The 15,749-nt window shown below is 62.0% G+C and overlaps 4 protein-coding genes across 4 annotated transcripts; all 4 read right to left on the minus strand.

Moving 5' to 3' along the window:
* Positions 1–1,944: 1,944 nt before the first annotated feature.
* LDBPK_100570 (hypothetical protein, conserved) lies at positions 1,945–4,665 on the minus strand (the record flags this gene model as incomplete). The annotated part of the gene is made up of 1 exon (XM_003858845.1): positions 1,945–4,665. The coding sequence occupies one exon, from the start codon at positions 4,663–4,665 to the stop codon at positions 1,945–1,947; it is 2,721 nt and encodes a 906-aa protein (XP_003858893.1).
* An 821-nt stretch (positions 4,666–5,486) lies between these two features.
* Positions 5,487–8,954, minus strand: LDBPK_100580 (hypothetical protein, conserved; the record flags this gene model as incomplete). Its single annotated transcript, XM_003858846.1, has 1 exon — positions 5,487–8,954. The coding sequence occupies one exon, from the start codon at positions 8,952–8,954 to the stop codon at positions 5,487–5,489; it is 3,468 nt and encodes a 1,155-aa protein (XP_003858894.1).
* Positions 8,955–10,223: 1,269 nt separating this feature from the next.
* Positions 10,224–13,490, minus strand: LDBPK_100590 (hypothetical protein, unknown function; the record flags this gene model as incomplete). The annotated part of the gene is made up of 1 exon (XM_003858847.1): positions 10,224–13,490. The coding sequence occupies one exon, from the start codon at positions 13,488–13,490 to the stop codon at positions 10,224–10,226; it is 3,267 nt and encodes a 1,088-aa protein (XP_003858895.1).
* An 827-nt stretch (positions 13,491–14,317) lies between these two features.
* LDBPK_100600 (hypothetical protein, conserved) lies at positions 14,318–15,613 on the minus strand (the record flags this gene model as incomplete). Its single annotated transcript, XM_003858848.1, has 1 exon — positions 14,318–15,613. The coding sequence occupies one exon, from the start codon at positions 15,611–15,613 to the stop codon at positions 14,318–14,320; it is 1,296 nt and encodes a 431-aa protein (XP_003858896.1).
* Between the last annotated feature and the right edge of the window lie 136 nt (positions 15,614–15,749).

A 15,749-nucleotide genomic window follows, 5' to 3' on the forward strand; every position in this document is an offset into this window, starting at 1 on the left:
CGCCCCCCCCCCCCCCCGCCAGAAGCCGGCCGGCGCCGCACAACCCCGCGGCAGACGCCGAGCCGCGCCAGCCGCCCCCCCGCAAAGAGCAGGACGCCCGAGTGGGCGAAGCCAGCGCCGCCGCCGCCCATCGCGGCAAGTGCCCGCAAGCCCTGTGCAAAGAAAAGCGTCATCGCCTTGTCCATCGCCGTCTCGCCGTTCATCCGAAACGCCTCCACGACGTCGATTTGTCAGCACGTCGATCAGCCTATACAACTCTCGCCCAGCGGTCACCGCTTCCCGGGGTTGCGCTTGTGGTCGAGCAAGGCAAGCACAGCTCCTACCATGTTCACTGCATCACACCCCTTGGCGCGGCGCAGCAGTGTCGTCCGGTACGCGTGGATCTGCGGCATGGAAGCAGTGGCACTGAAGAACAGCGCGTCCGCCTTGAAGACGTCGTAGCCCACCATCGCGGGCGTATACGCCACCATCGCGGGCGTATACGCGTCAAGGGCACCGCCATTGTACACGAGCAGACCGCTCACCGCTGCCACCGCCAAACTTCTGCTCCATCAGAGCCAGCTCTTTGCAGCGGACGGCATGTCGGGCATGCGCATGTAGTTGTCCAGGTTCATCGGGCGCTGGTTCACCACGGCGAGCATCCCGGCACCCGTGGCGTTCTGCCCATCGCACCTTGGTGGAGCTCGCACATATCGAGGCTCTCGCTGAGCCCGCCCCTCTCAGCAGGTGCGCAGCGTTGATCAGGCAAGCCAATGCACGGTCCGCCAACGCTGAAGTAGCCACTCTCGCGCAGCCAGCTCTGGTCCTCGCGGATCTCGTCGATCAGCTTGCTGGCAAGCACCTCCATGTCTTTTCGGAAGATCAGGTGGCCGATGCAGATGCCGCCGTCACCGGTCTTCTCTGGCACGCACTTCTGAAAGGATGCAGTGTTGAAGTTGAAGCCGGTGAAGAGGGGCATCGGACCACGAGCAGCCGACGCCCCTCAGGAGAATCTGGCGCTCCTTAACGGGGCATTTTCGGGGGTGCAGGGGGAGGAGGAGGTGGTGGTGGTCGGCGGAATGCGTGTGGCAGGTGCGAAGTGCGGGAAACGGTCATAGCGTCTCAAGAGGACGGCTGGAGGCGGGAGGAGGAAAACCCCTTTCGCGTGTTACGTCGTTGTAGGCGCAGCCGTGCCTGCTCAGGTGCCCACGCACACGGAGCGGCGGTGATATGGGCGCAGCACATGGATGTGTGCCTGTGTGGTGGTGCTGGAAAAGGGCGAGAGAGGAGAGATCGGAGCACCCGTGATGGCGGAGAGCAGGCTGTGTGGCAGTGGAGGGAGGAGAGTACAGAGCAACAGAGGATGCAGTCGCGACGAGGTCGAGTGTAGAGATCAGGCATCACGGCGCACGGTCCGAATGCACGGGAATCATGTGCCATGTTGATACATAAAGAAGCGAGTACCCCTCAGAGTACGTGAGCCGGGTAGGAGTCGCATTCCAGCGCTCGGAGACGCGCCCCGAAGAGAGGCTATGTCGCGAGACGGCAATGGATGAAGCCCGTTTACAAGGGCCCTCCCCCTCTGCACACGCGCACAGCAGGGCAGCGTGGCTGTCCTGCGACTATGTGGGTGCGTGTCGTGATGTGCGAAGGGGTGTTGACCCACATCCAGTGCGTTGCGCGCGTCGTTTGCGATGGAGAACTGCTGCAGGGAGCTACACGCAACGGAAAGAGGGAACGCAAGTCGAAGCAGCAAGAGGAAAGCCGGACACTCCGGTGCGCGACACACAAACTCGCACCCGCGGCTTCGGCTAGCGGGGGAAGGAAAGGGAACGTCAGCGACAGAGAGAAGGCGGTCATTCGCATGACAGCAAAACGAGGATACATCGACATCAGCTCGAGTTTTCTCTTCGCCCATTTGGGCAACGCATCCGAGAGAAGGGGTGTGGAAAAGGACGCCGTGGCTCACCCGGGAGAGCGGCGCTGACGGAGATAGCGCGTCAGGGTATCGATCTCCGACTGAATCAGCAGATGTTCCTCGGATGCGCGCATGCGATGTCGAGGGGTTCGTTCGTGGGACTCGGTGCGAAGCCGACTCAGACCGCTTTTTGCATCTACAGCACCCGCTTGTCGATCGGAGGACGACGTCGAGGCATCCGCGGAGCTGACAACGCCAACCTGCGCAGTCACTGGCAGCGACAAGGGCAGCTGCAAGGATGCCGTACGCGCTGCTTGACCTGGACAGGCTTCACTGCCGCTGGGGGCTACCACGGGTTCCCACAGCGGCCTTTCCTTCATCTCGTGCTGCGTCTGCAGCCGCACCTCTTGCAGCGCGGAGCGCAGCATTTGCCGCTCGGCTGAGGTCAGCTGCTGCAGAAGTTGCGCACTGCCCCCGCCATCCTTGACTGCGGCGGTCGCTCCATCGTCCAACGCAGCAGCCGCCGGGGAGACGAGCCGTGTCAGCTCATTCAAAAGGTGCGGAATGACTCGCTCCCACCGTGGCACGCCTTGGGTGGATGCAGGCTCACGAAGAGCCGGTTCCGGTCGCGTGAAAAGGAACAGCGCACGCGCCACCGCAGCCGGCCCCCCGTGATCAGCATCATCGCGGCGGAACGGCGCAGAGAGAACGAGCTCTAGAATCATCCGCTTCAGGGCCGGTGTGATGGTACCGCCTGGTGACTGCAGCTGCAAGCATGCGAGCACCAAGAGGCCGTAACGCTGATGCCGACGCGCCAGCTCGCTGCTCGACTTCCTTGTCACGATACAAGAGGACGCGTGCTGGCTTACCGTGTGCGCCAGCGCTCGCAGCGTGCGTTGGGCCTCTGCGCGGACGGTCGTGAGCGCCAGTGCATCGCCGACGACCTCGCACGCGCGTGACCACAGCATCCCGGGCGTGTCGGGTCCGCTAGTCACTGCCGTGTCACCAACGCACCACAAAACGAGGGCAGAGCGCTGAAGACACTTGAGCACTTCAGCGAGCACCGTCTGAGTCCCATCCGGGTACGCGACGCAGACCTCTGCGATCCCAAGGAGCCCAGCCATTTCCTGCACATCGTGCAGACTGCGATGTCGGTGCGGCTGGAAGAAGACATCGCGCACCCACCACGAGAACGCGGTCACTGCCTCCGTGGAGGCCACAGACGACGCTGTGGCGCACACCACGGCGAAGATATCCTCGACGTCGGCAAGGGAGATGGACGCCAGGGTGGGCGATACTGCATACGATGGTACCGGCGGCGGCGTCACTGTAGACGTATACTGCAGTGCGTGATGCGTCACATAGGCACCGAGCCGCCACCTTGCCCGGACAGCTGCCTCTGTCTTTCGATGGCCCGCAGGGGCCCCATGGAGGGATGTAGAAGAAGCGGGCCACCACGTGGTGGGCAGCCGAAGCAGCCAGCGGGCCTTGGGCAACGCAGGCGCAGTCTGGGCACGATTTGGCGGCGTGCCCCGTACTGGGTTTGACGAACTCGACATCGTCTTGCCAGCGTCCCTCCTCGAAGTTCGTGCGGCGCTGCTTCCTGGCCTGCGTGGTCCGTCCCCTTCGCCATGGAAGGAGTGCTCGACAGGTGATCCGGTGCCGCTGCTGTACCTGCTGCCCCGTTGCTGCTCCGCTTCGTAGACCTCAATCAGCCGCATCGCCTGCGAGAGACGCACCAGCTCCTGCGGTCGATACCACCACGGACTCTCTCGACGAGACGGTATGCCCCCATCGCCTGTTGCCGCAGCCTCTTCTTGAGAGCACAGCGACACAATCGCTCGATCACATAGGCTGAAGATGCGCTGCTGCAGCAGCGCACGATCCGTCTGCAAGTGACTCAGCCGCCGCAGGCTGTTCACGAATTTGCTCCCAGGCTCTGCCTCGGCTGCCGCCGACGAAGCACACCCCGTCAGCACCAGAGCGAGCGCGGTGAACTGCACGAGCAGTCCTGTCGTCGAGGTGCCGTGATCGATAAAGAGCTTCCAGTGCTGCTCCACAGTGTCTACCAGAGCCGCCAAGTCATCAAGGGTGAAGGCGATGGAGCTCTTCGATTGTAGTTTCCGCGCATCCGCTGCCGCTGCTGAGGAGGTTCGTTTCCGAGAGCGACCGAATTCCCGCTGCTGCTTATCATGAGCATCAAGGCACGCCTCCATCACGCGAACGAGAGACTGAAACTGTGCCAGATCGCTCACACCGGCAGCGCCTCCACCAGCGCGCGCGAAGGCGGTTTTGCTCTTTCCCATGCCAAGCATCGAGATGGATGTGCGGGGCGCTGCAGCGGAAGACGCACCAATCGTGGCGTGTTGCATGCGCCGTTGCCAGAGGGCAAAAACCTGCTGGGTGGCGAGAGGGGAAAGTCCATGTCGTAGGCAGTTGGCCAGCATCAAGCCGCCATCGTCGAGGGTGATGGTGGGCGAGCTGAGATCTCGGCGCACCTCGGCGAGCAGCCGCTCGCTGAGAGCGTCGCGCAGCAGGTCGTCGGAAGGCTCCCTCAGGGTCTCTGCGCACGGTGAGGCTGCTGTTGGCGCAGCCCGCTCATGATCACGGCTTTCTGTGGCCAATACAAAGTGGGCCTCGAGGGAGCGCGCGGGGTTTGTCAGTGAGCTCGACTGCATGCGGCGCAGCACCTCGTCCAGCGGCACCGCCTCCAGCTGCTCGGCAATGCGGCGCTGCACCGCTAAGCGTTGAAGGATGATGCGGAGCATGTGCTCATGGCGCTGCGATTCCTCTGGGCAAAGACAAACACTGACAGGAGAGCAGCAGGAATAGCATACGGCCCACCAGACACGGCGCCGTTGCCGCTCGGCACCTCACGCCCTCACGTGTCCTTCAATGGCTGCAGCGCCAGAGACAGGGAGAGGAGTTATGTGAGTGTGTGAGCGCCCTCCTCTGCAGCGGAGGTGGGGAAGTCTTTTAAGCGAGGAAGAGTGGGAGAGGACCCTTCGCCGGGCCACCCAAGCGCCGAAAAGAAGGTCGGAGAGAAGGCCGAATTAGAAACACGCGATGTGGGCAACAAGGACATGGGGAAAGGAATGAGCTGCAGAGCAAGCGAGACCGTGCAGAACGGCACCGACTGTCTGTATGCCATGTGTGTGCGTGTTCGAGAGAGCGAGGCAACGAGGAGGCACAGCAGCAGCCGGCCTGCATATAGGGCGGCAAAATGGTTGCGCTCCACTGAACACCCGGGCCCGACTTACCCTTTTACCTGCCGTATCCATCGACATCTTTATCGCACGCGAGTGGCTGTGCGTTAGCCGCGCCCCCTGGTCTATACGGGCCCACCCACAAAGGAAGGCCAACAAAGGCCGAAACTGCGAGAGAGGAGGGGACGGGGGGAGGGCAGCGCAGGTGCAGCACACAATGCAGACACGCAGGCGGCAACGCTACTCGTTTTCTGGCCTCCTGTTGTTCCCTTTATTAGCATCATCACGGCTGCGGCACCGGCGCGCACACACGCAAAAAGAGAGGGAAAGAGAGAGGGAGGGGACATGCAGCATCATAAAGCGCCGCAGCAACCTCATCTGCATCAGGCATCCTCTTCCGAATTCTTCTCTTCCTGCTCATCGCCTTCCTCGCTGCCGGAGGAGGGCGGGCTGGGCAGCGCCTCTTCGTTCTCCTCCTCGGCGCCCCGCTGTGAGGCACCTGCAGTCGCATCCTCCATCGATTCTTGCGGCTCTGCCTGCACATCCGTCTCGTCAAGCTGCGCATCTGGAGTAGCAGGATGCGAGGTTGGATGCTCTTCGTCCCATGGCGCAGAGGGGCCTGAGTCGCCGGAAATCTCCGCTTCTTGTGTGGATGCCTCAGCCTCTTCGTTCTCCGCTGGCGCCTCGCGAGTCGCATGCTCGGCAGCGAGCGCGTCAGAGTCGGTCGCTGGCGCTGAAACTGCAGGGGCGCTGAGCAGCTGAGGGGAAGAGGTGCTTGTCTCCGCCCCGTCGTTCTCCTTCACCGTGGACGAAGAAACCGTCCTTAGCTCGGCACCCGCGTTGGATATCTTGGCGGTTGCGATGATCGATGGAGGAGTCAACGACTGAGGTGGCTGAGCGTCCGTGGCAAGGGAGGTAGCCGTTGAGGCGGGTGGTGCCGGTGCGCCGGCCGGGGCGACCGACGTAGCGGCTGCCGCCGTCTGCACGGTTGCAGGTGAGATTGGTGCCGAGACGGTCTGCTTCTGTTGTTGCTGTAGCTGCTGCTGCTGAAGAAGCTTTAGTTGCTCCAGCTTCTGCAGCTGCTCCTGCTGCTGCGCTTGACGCTGGCGGGCATGCGCCAAAAAGTTTCGAATCACCTGCAGGGTGTCGGCCATATGCACCGCTGACTCCTCCACCTCCGGAGGCACCGACGCCGTGCTGTTCGGCGACGCAGCAGACGATGCTGCTGCTGGCGTCGTCACAGCCTGCTCCAGTGCGCGCTGCAGAACAACGCTCGCGTGCTGCTGCATGACGCTCTGCATCCGCTCCGCCTCCATGGCTTGATACTTGGCCTTCCACTCCGACTCCCATTGCTGCTGTGCGGCGCTGATACGATCGGCCAGGCTGCGCGCCTGCGCCTGCGCCGAGGCCTCGAAGGCTGCCTTGGCTGCCTGCACCCGTTCCTCCTGCTGCTGAATAGCCTTGACGAGCTTCCCAATGTAGCTGGTCTGGTCCTGAGTCGCCTGCCGGGTGGTCTCGGCCACCGCCTCGGCGATGTACGCCCCCATGTCCCGCAGCGCCGCCGTGATTCTCTCGGCCGCAGCCGAGTGCTGAGCCTCTTGTGCGTTCGTGTGACCGTCAGTGCCCGTGCCGACGCTCCAAGACGCCGCCTCGCGCCGTAGCATGTCACTCATGTCCCGCCGCTCCTGCTGCACCATCTCGCGCAGCTTCTCCGCGTGCAGCTCCGACTGGTGGTAGAGCTGCAGCACGTTGGACAGACCCTCCAACGTAGTGCGCACCATCGTCACTGCGGAGGTGTAGTGACGCTGTAGCTCCTGCAGTTCGTTTGTGAGGCTCGTCGTGCGGTGCGTGAGCGCCGCGTTGGCCGCCTCCAAGGAGCGGCGCGCCTTCTCCTCTGTCGCCGCAGCTGCCGCGTGCTCGCTGCGTGTGCTGTCCAGCTCAGCCTGTATACGTCGGTTCTCATTACGCGCCTCAAGCAGGTCACGGTGCGAGGCGAGCAGCCTCTCTTGACTCTGAACAAACTGCTGGTGCAGCGACAAGAAGGAGTCGCGGTGCGGTGTCACGGAGCTGTCATGGCTGACTTCGCCGCTGGCGTTGGCGTGTCTGTTGGAGCCCCGCTTTCCACCGGGCCTCACGGCACGCACGGCGGCATCCTCGTTCTGGAGAAAGACATCGTTGGCGCCTTGCCGGATGTGCTCGAGAAACTGTGGCAGCGAAAAGGCAGTCGTACTCGCCGACTCCGGTGCTCCCTTGATCGCTGTGTTGCTGCCCATCTGCGGAGAGGTGGCCGTCGCAGGCCCGCCCTTCGAGTCTCGAACTAGCAGGAGCGCCTCCTGCTCCAGCAGTGCCCGCACACGATCCTCATGAAGCTCGAGGAAGCGCTGAAGCTGGTCCTTCTGCCGCTGAAGCTGTGCCACCTCGCTCTTCAGCTTCTGTGCACGGCGCAGCGCCTCCTCGATGGCTTGTGGATCGGCTACGACAGTGGCGCTCGCAGCCGCCACCCGTGTCGCAGCCTCCCGGATAGTTCTGCAGCAGTCTCGCAGCTCCGTCTCCGAGATATGTGAGCCGGTGGTCTTCGCGACGCTCATCAGCAGCCGATCCCGCTCCGCCTCGACGCCGGCACACTGAGCACGCAGCTTCTTCTCCTCTTCGCGCCGGCGATCTACCTCCGCGGCGAGAGCGGCAAGATTGCCGAGCAAGGCTGCCTTGCGCTGCTCGAGCTGTGCGACACGGCCCTGCGAGACGCGCAGGTTGGCCTCTGCCGTGTGCATCGTCTGCAACTGCCGTTCCAGCTCGCGGATGCGGTCACGGCCTTCGTACCAGAACTTGGTCAGCTCGCCACGAATCGACGTCGGGTTGCTGCTCGCGTCCTGCTCGGCCCGCTGGCGCTTCTGAGCTAAGGCCACCTGCTCCTCGCTGTGCTGCTGCGTGAGCTGTCGAATCGAGTCCTGCGCGGCGGCCAGCTGTGCTTCCATGGCCCCCCGCTCCGACGCGAAAGCTGCCTCGCGTTCCGCGGCAGCACTCACTTCATCCTTGAGGCTGGCGATGCGCTCTCTCAGCACTTTCGTCTCCTCCCTTCGGTACGTCTCTTCGATTTCGCGCTCGATGGCATGTCGGCGCTCCATCTCCTCAAGAAGCACGCGTTGGGCCGCCTGCATTGTCTGGTTGGTGCGGACATTCTCCTTGATGGTCTCCATCGCGTGGATTAGCTCCGGAACCTGCCGAGCAGCGAGAAGACCATTCTCTACGGTGGACCGAAATGTGCCGACGGTGGCGGCGGTGGACGCTTGGCACTCCTGCAGCTGCTGTCGTAGCAGTGCTTCGGTTTCCCTCAGCTGCCTCAGCTCAGCCATCAGCGGCGGGGCGGGCGTGCTCGACATGGACATCTCCAGCTCCGCTACCCGCGCCACGAGCTGCTGCTTCTCCTTCTCCATTGCCTCCAGCTGCGCATGCAGAGGAGCTACCGTGTCGCTCTGCAGCTGCGCGAGGGCCGCCTCGGCCTGCTGCTTCTCCTCCTGCATGCGGCGCAGGACTTCTGATACGGCGGCGCTCATAAAAGAAGGGCGGGCTACCCCGGCGCCGTCATCTGGCGCGTTGCTCTTCTCCCCGTCATCCTGCCGCTGGTCTGTTAGCACCCTCTGACTAGCCTGCTCGTGCGCCTCGACACACTCGAAGAAGCGGTGGAGCTGCTCCCGCAGGACTTCCTGCGTTACGCGCTGCTCATCCGACAGCTGGAGGCGTGCCTTGAGAGCTGTGTTCTCACGCAGAAGCTCCTCTATCGCGGCCGAGGAGTGCGCAGGGCTCGGCGACGCTTGGGGCGTAGTCGCGGGGCTTGCCGATGTGTGCTGCATTGTAGAGAAGGGTGGTGGCGGGTACGGAGAGGCGGATGCTGGACCGGATCGTGCTAGCGCCGCTGGCCCCTCGGTTGCGTGAGCTGCTTGGTTGGACATGAGGCGCCGCACGTGCTCTTCCAAGACTATGACGAAACGAAAAGCTACGCTGGTTGTGGCGTGTGCGAGCGCAGCCTGAGTGTATGTGTGTTGCACACTGGAGTTCGCCAAGAACCAGGGCTAGCAGCAGTAACATCGGCCGAGGCCGTGCTTCAGCGCTCTGTGTCACCTCGGGAAAGGTGCAAGATTGGCGAGACGGACAACACGCAGACCCTTCGCAGGAGTAGAGTTGCTCCCAAACTACGGCGATGCAGCAGTAGGCACATGATTGCGCACGGGTGAGAGGAGCGTAGGGAGGAGGTGCCCGTGAAGGAGAGAGCGTGGAGATGAGAAGGCGCAAGTAGACATTGGGCCAGGAAGGGTACAGAGACGAGGAATGTGCCACCGCACGCACAGGCACGCTGGAGGATGTGTCATCCACGTCCTCGTGATCCCTGCGCCGACATCCGCAGCAAAGCAAGCTAGATGCTGAACAAGAGATAGGCTTGACCTCGCAAGCCTGACCGCGTGTGGGAAGTATGCCTGTCGATGTACTGCCTCACGCGCGCTGTCTTTTTTGTTTTGTTTTGTTTTTCGGGAGGGGGATTAGTTGATGGTCTCTGAAGCCACAAGATACGCCAGTCAGCACCGCGCACGCGCTCCATCCCGATCCCGTCGCCGACCTTTTGTGGCAGCCTCACGAAGCGCCCCGTTGACACACAAGCGACAGCAGGGCTCATCACCGCCGCGAAGTTCTTGAGGCGACTCGGAAAAGTGTTCGCACTGAAAGCAGCCGCGGAGTGGTGAGGAGCGGCGATGGGCAGGAGGTGAAACGGGCAATGCAGAGGCGCATCAGAGCTCGTCGAAAACGAAAACAAAAGGAGGTGTGGGAAGTGCCGTACAGGACGAGGGGAGGGGCAGAGAGAAGTGACGCGCACGCGTAGGCGCTGTTACGATGAGCGAAGGAAAGAATAGGAGCTGAAATCTGAGCAAGGAACGACAAGTATGTTTCTTCTTTTTTTTTATTTGGAAAACGGGAGTACCAAGACACGGAGAGCACATGAAGATCAGAGAACGGCCGAAGCGCGGCAAACACTTGGCGACTCGTGCCGAGAGGGTCATGCGTTGCCGCACGCCCGTCTCCTCTCGGGCTGACCGTTCCTTCCCCCTTCTCTCCCCCGTTGCACGGTGTCAGACCATGCTGTTTGGGCGGCGTGTGCGACCCGCTGGAGACGGCGCTTCCGCCGCGCGGTTGTCGCCGTGCGCTCCATCGGTGTCCGATGAAAGAACCTCCACACGGGAGGACTGCCGCACCGAGGAGACTGGAGGGAACGCGTCGAACCCGGCAAACGGCGACGGCGGCGCGGCGCGGGCGAAGCCGGGGTATGACGTCGACGACGGATTCAGACTGAACTCTGGCAGAGGGGCGTCGTACGGGGCGTAGCAGGGAGACGGGACTGTGGGGTAGACATCCTCGAAGGGGTGCCACTCCGGCGACGGGGGAGAGGAAGTCGGATAGGGCGAAGAAGGGCAGCTGTGGCATCGATGCGACGATGTGGAGTGTGGCCGGGCAAAGGCAGCTGGCACGTACCCCAAGCCCACGCCCTCATCAGAAAGCCAGACTCTCTGGCCCGTGTAGTCGCCCCCCAAGAAGGGCATGTCACCCGGGGCAGCAAACCCTGCCCCGCTGCCAAACGGCGCGTGTGGCGCTTCCGAAAAGCCAAAGACGTCGTAGGCCGGCGGGTGCGCTGCGGAGACGTAGTGGCGTGCGTCACCCCACGAAGAGGCCGGACCCGTTGTACCTGCCGATACGCTCTGTCGATGTTCTCGCTCGGCATCGCGACTGTTGTGCGTGCGCGGGAGATGCCTCTTCTGCCCACCGTCCTGCTTCTCGCGCTGCGGTGTGGCTGTTGGGTCTCTCGGCTGGAACGGAGCTGAGGTGACGGGTTCGCGAGGCGCCCCATGAGGAGACTTCCTTGTAGACTGCAACGGCGTGTCTGCCGTGAATGTCGCGCCCTTTCCTTTCCGCTTCTGGAGCGCAGGATTGGCATGTTGACCGCTCTGCCCGCTCTGTGTCGCGCTTCGAGGAGCGGAGGGCTGGGCAGTCGTTGGCGTGGCCGTGGTATTGCTCGTGGCACGCCGCTGCCGTGGCCGTGCCTCATTGTGGCCCTCTGCGCATGCCCCGCTGAGCCAATGCCAGCAGTTCACTGCACCCGCGAAAAACGCGCACCGGCGCTGATCATGCCACGGGCCCAGTCCAAAAAGCTTTTCAAGCACGTCTCGCAGCAGTGCCACCGTCCACAGGACACATGTCGCCGCGATGCAAGTAACGCTCAGGCCTCGTGCCCCAGGCATTGGGGACTCGTTGATGTACGTCACAGCCGACTCGTCTGCGGCGGCAACAGCAACAACGTCAGTGTCCTCAGCGGCTGCGGCTCGTCCGGGTGGAAATCTCACTGATCGGCCCTCCCACCGTGCCATCTGCCGCTCGTAATCCTCATACGACTTCTCCATGGTGCGGAGAAACTGCGGCAGCTTCACGGTCTTGAGAATGGCACGCAGCTCTTCGGGGCTGTACGTGCGCGGCGGCTTCGGTTCAGCCAACGGCTTGAAGACGAGGGGGCCATTCAGCGGCGGGACGGGGTATGCGCACGCCCTCGCGACAGGGTCGAACTTCGAGCGACGGCCGCGATACTTTGTAGCGCAGTCCTCGTCCGTCAGCGGCTGGCAGTTGTTCGTCACGGTCGAGAAGCGGTAGTCCCCCTCGCACAGCACTCGACTAGTTGTCCTCCCCGATGTGGAAGCGTCGTACGGAGAGGGGACACGCTCTGGCGGGTCGCGAGCGAGGGTCATATTCACCGTATCCTGTGACAAGGGCGTGGCTGCCTTGTCCACGTACACGACCGATGGGGCGAGGAGGGTGCGGAAAGGGCTCGTCGTTGGTGTGGTGGCGGAGTACACCTCGACGCCCACGGCGGGCTCGTGGGGCGATGCGGAGAGGCCTAGCTTGGACGCGGAGACGTTGACACGCATCACATTGGGGTAGTGTCCTGTGTCACCCGCCACCGGAACGGTCGACGTGGCGCACTGCCGCGTCGTGCAGATCCTGAACGTCCACCTGCCCGCCTTGAAGCTGGAGAAGGAGACGTACTCGAGCTCAAACAGGATGGTGTCCTTGTCCGTCGGACTGGCGTACTGCCCTGCGACCCGCGTCGGACGGCCAATCGGAAAGAGTGGTGCGATGGTATCGGTGAGATGAGCGCTGAAGTTCTCGTACGAGAGCGACCACCCCGTCGATGCCGGCACGTCGCACTGCAAGCTGATGTCTTGGATCGTGGTGGGGGAGGACATGGTGACGTCGTCGATCCACTTGCAGTCGTTGAACAAATAGGGCCAAAATGCAGCGGCGTTATCCTCGAAGGAGCTGAACTGGTTTGTGTTGTTTTCATCTGCAGAGGTGTAGAAGCCCAGCGGGTAGTTGAGGCAGGTGCTTCTGTCGCTGCGGTAGTTGGCCGGCGTGTATCCGATGCACCGACTTTCTGAGCAAAATGCAGTGATCACGACAGGAATGGGAGACGACCCGGACTCTGAGTTCGTTAGGTTGTCTCCTTGGCGGCACAGTGAGAAAGCACGAGACGGCAATCTGTGCGGAGGACTTGCCGTAACACCGGCCAGGACAGCATTCAAGTTTGCGGTGCACGTCGCCGATTCTTCGGTCCATCGATTTGCCTTCATTTCACATGAAGCGCCCTCTGCAGCCTCTCGGAACTTGACCGTGCTGTCCACACCGAAAGTGAAGTGCCTCAGCAAGTACGGGATTGGTACACCTGTGCACACGTACGGAGGCACAGGGCTGTCCACCAGCTCGTACTTCTGGTAGTAGCTTGAGTTCACTGCACAGCACGCTTTCAAGGTGAAGCACTCCGCGTCGGCGGCCGGAGCACCTGCCACCACCTCCACAGACTCGGACTGGGACTGGTAGCTCCTCAGGTTGAGGTTCCCCACATCGTAGGTGTACTTGCTGCTCTGCTTCACCACCTCGATCTTCGAGGGCAGCACGGACCGCCACAGCGTGCCGTTCGGGTCCTGAAGCAGTGGGTACTGGGCAGAAGTGAGATTGATCACAAAGTCCAGACCAGGATTTGGCACGTCGAAGACGAGCCGCAGCGCGGCATTCGTGAAGATGTGCTGTGGTGTGATCGCTTTCCCGGTGCTCCGCACCCCCTCCATGAGGGTGGCAGGCGTCAGGAACGGATCCGCCACGGTCGCGTTGAGGCTCACGGGCAGCACCGATGCATAGGCACCGCTCTCGGGGTGGACGGCATCGTCATGACGTGTTTGGATCACTGGCTTCGTATACGGGGGCTGGAGTTTTCCTTCGGCAGCCATGCAAGCGCAGTGCCCAGCAGCGACGAATATCCACAGCACCACAAGCCACAGGCGAGGTGGAGGGAACATGGCGATTTGACAGGAGAGAGAAAGCAGCACCGCTCGAGAAGATCTAAAAAATAAAGCACAAACATACACACACACACCGCGTAGATGTGCGCTGGCGTAATCCGTTTCCCGTACCGCGTGAGCAAGCGGGCAGCACAACGGGGAAAGAAGCGGTACTTCGATTCCGAAATTAATATATATATATATGTGTGTGTGTATAGAGAGACGTACAAACCTCGAAAACAATGGAAGAATAGAAAAGAAGGGAGAAGTGGACGTTAGCAGGCACCCGGCCGTATCGGAGTGGAAGGGATCTGAGATCTGAAAACGAAAGCAGCGGCTGCAGCAGCGAGCAGGGAAAACAAATGAAAGGAGGGAAACTGACACACACGATAGCGGAAAATAGACAAGCAAAGAGATGACTTTCGTCTGTGAACGATGGTGGCGTGCGACGGAGCAAAGAAGGCGAGGAGAATGAGGGGGGTGGCAAGACAGAGTAGCGCGGCGGGCGGCAGCCAGTGGAGATGCTTTCGTGGAGAGGGTCCATAAGAAAGACGCAAGCGCGGTGTCGACGTGGCGTGGCGTTGAGCGCACTCGCCTGCTTCAGAGTAAAGGTGAGTGTGGGCACACTCCTGCGCACATCATGACCGTGAGTGCAGCGGCTACCCGATCATGTACGGCGTTTGGCTTCTCTTTGCATGAGATGATGCGAAGATTCCTTTTCCTCCTCCTCGAAACGCGATAAGGTACAACGTGCTCCGTAGCTGTGAGAAGACGTCGAAAAAAACACCACCCAACACGCGACAACACCTAGAAAGCACTCACCACCGCGTCGCCTTCCACACCGCCTACGCGGACGGCTCGGTGGGCACCACCGTTCCTCGCCGGTGCATGGGTGCCGCGTACCGCGGGATGGGTTGGTGCACCGGCTTCTGGATCTCGTCCGCCTCTAGCTGTGCCGCCAGGGGTGCCATCTGATCGCCGTGCTTGCGGCTTCCGCCGACGAACAGGCGCGAGTTCTTGGAGATGTCGCGACTGTTGTAGTTAAAGCTGGACGCCGCGTGACCTCTGCTGTTGGCGTAGCCACCGGCGTTCATGGTGCCGCGCGTAAAACGTGCCGTCATGCAGATGCTGCGCATCGTAATACCGAGCTTCCGGGGCTCCGACCACTCCACAGGGAACGGGTTCATGCCCGACTCGCCCAGCCGCTCCATCGAGAGGGGGAAGTCTTGATCGCACAGCACGTCGTACACATAGTTCACACCGCCCAGGTGCGAGAAAAAACTGCATCCAGGCTCAAGCTTGATGATCTGCCACGGCACTTTCTGAATACGTTTCACCGCCTGCTGCGCCGCATTGTGGCCGTGTTCCGTGTCGCTGATGACAAACGTGCGCTGTCCCGCGAAGGCAATCACGTCACTTAAGGGAGGACTATCTGGCAGCATCTCGATCGGCTCCACACACAAGGCACGCGCCTGCTCGGCTGCCGCCTCCGATGGTGCAATCGCGCCGGTCAAGGTCATCATTGACAACTTGTTCGTACGCGACGTGCCGTAGCCCATCAGCATGCCGTGAGTGGTTGAAATAAAGTCGCCGCCGCTCGCACGGCCACCCTTCACGTCCTGCAGCACGTGGTTCACGTCACCAGTGGCACCCCACCCGCGCATGTACCGGATGGTTTCGCTAATCTCCGCTGACCGGTGCTCGCGCCCGTGCTTCGGCATCGGGATGATCAGATCGTGGTGCTGGAAGAAGAGGTCGTTTGTGAAGAGGCACTCGTAGTAGGGGCAGCTCTTCATCTCATAGAACCGCTCAATCAGCTGTGATCGCCGCAGCACCTCGAAAAAGTTCTGGACTTGACGAACAAAGAGCTCCGTGTCCACCTCCTCGCCGGACGGGGAGTGCGTCGGGATCGTCTGCGTTGGCGGAAGCCTGTAGAGCACGTTTGTGTAGCGCCGCACAGCGGTGTGCAACAGCGAGTGGCGACTGCCTCGGTGAGTGGTGATGTTGACTAGTGACTTGGTGAGTGCCAACGCAGTCGATGATCGAAGCGTGGTGGACAACGACACACTCAGCGCGAGAGACTGTGCCGGGCGCCCAGCAGTCGAAGCATTGCAGGCAACCACAAGGCGGTTACGAGGCATCGTGGGGGAAAAGTACTGCAACACAGGATCCGCGTGCTGCGTCCTGCCCAAGCTCCTTTTTAGCTCTCTGCAGTCAGCCCATGCATGCACACGCGTACGCAGCTCGAGAGCAGAGCATTAGCGGTTGAAAAGGAAG

This window comes from Leishmania donovani, chromosome 10 (genome assembly GCF_000227135.1).
Source record: "Leishmania donovani BPK282A1 complete genome, chromosome 10".
NCBI lineage: Eukaryota > Euglenozoa > Kinetoplastea > Trypanosomatida > Trypanosomatidae > Leishmania > Leishmania donovani.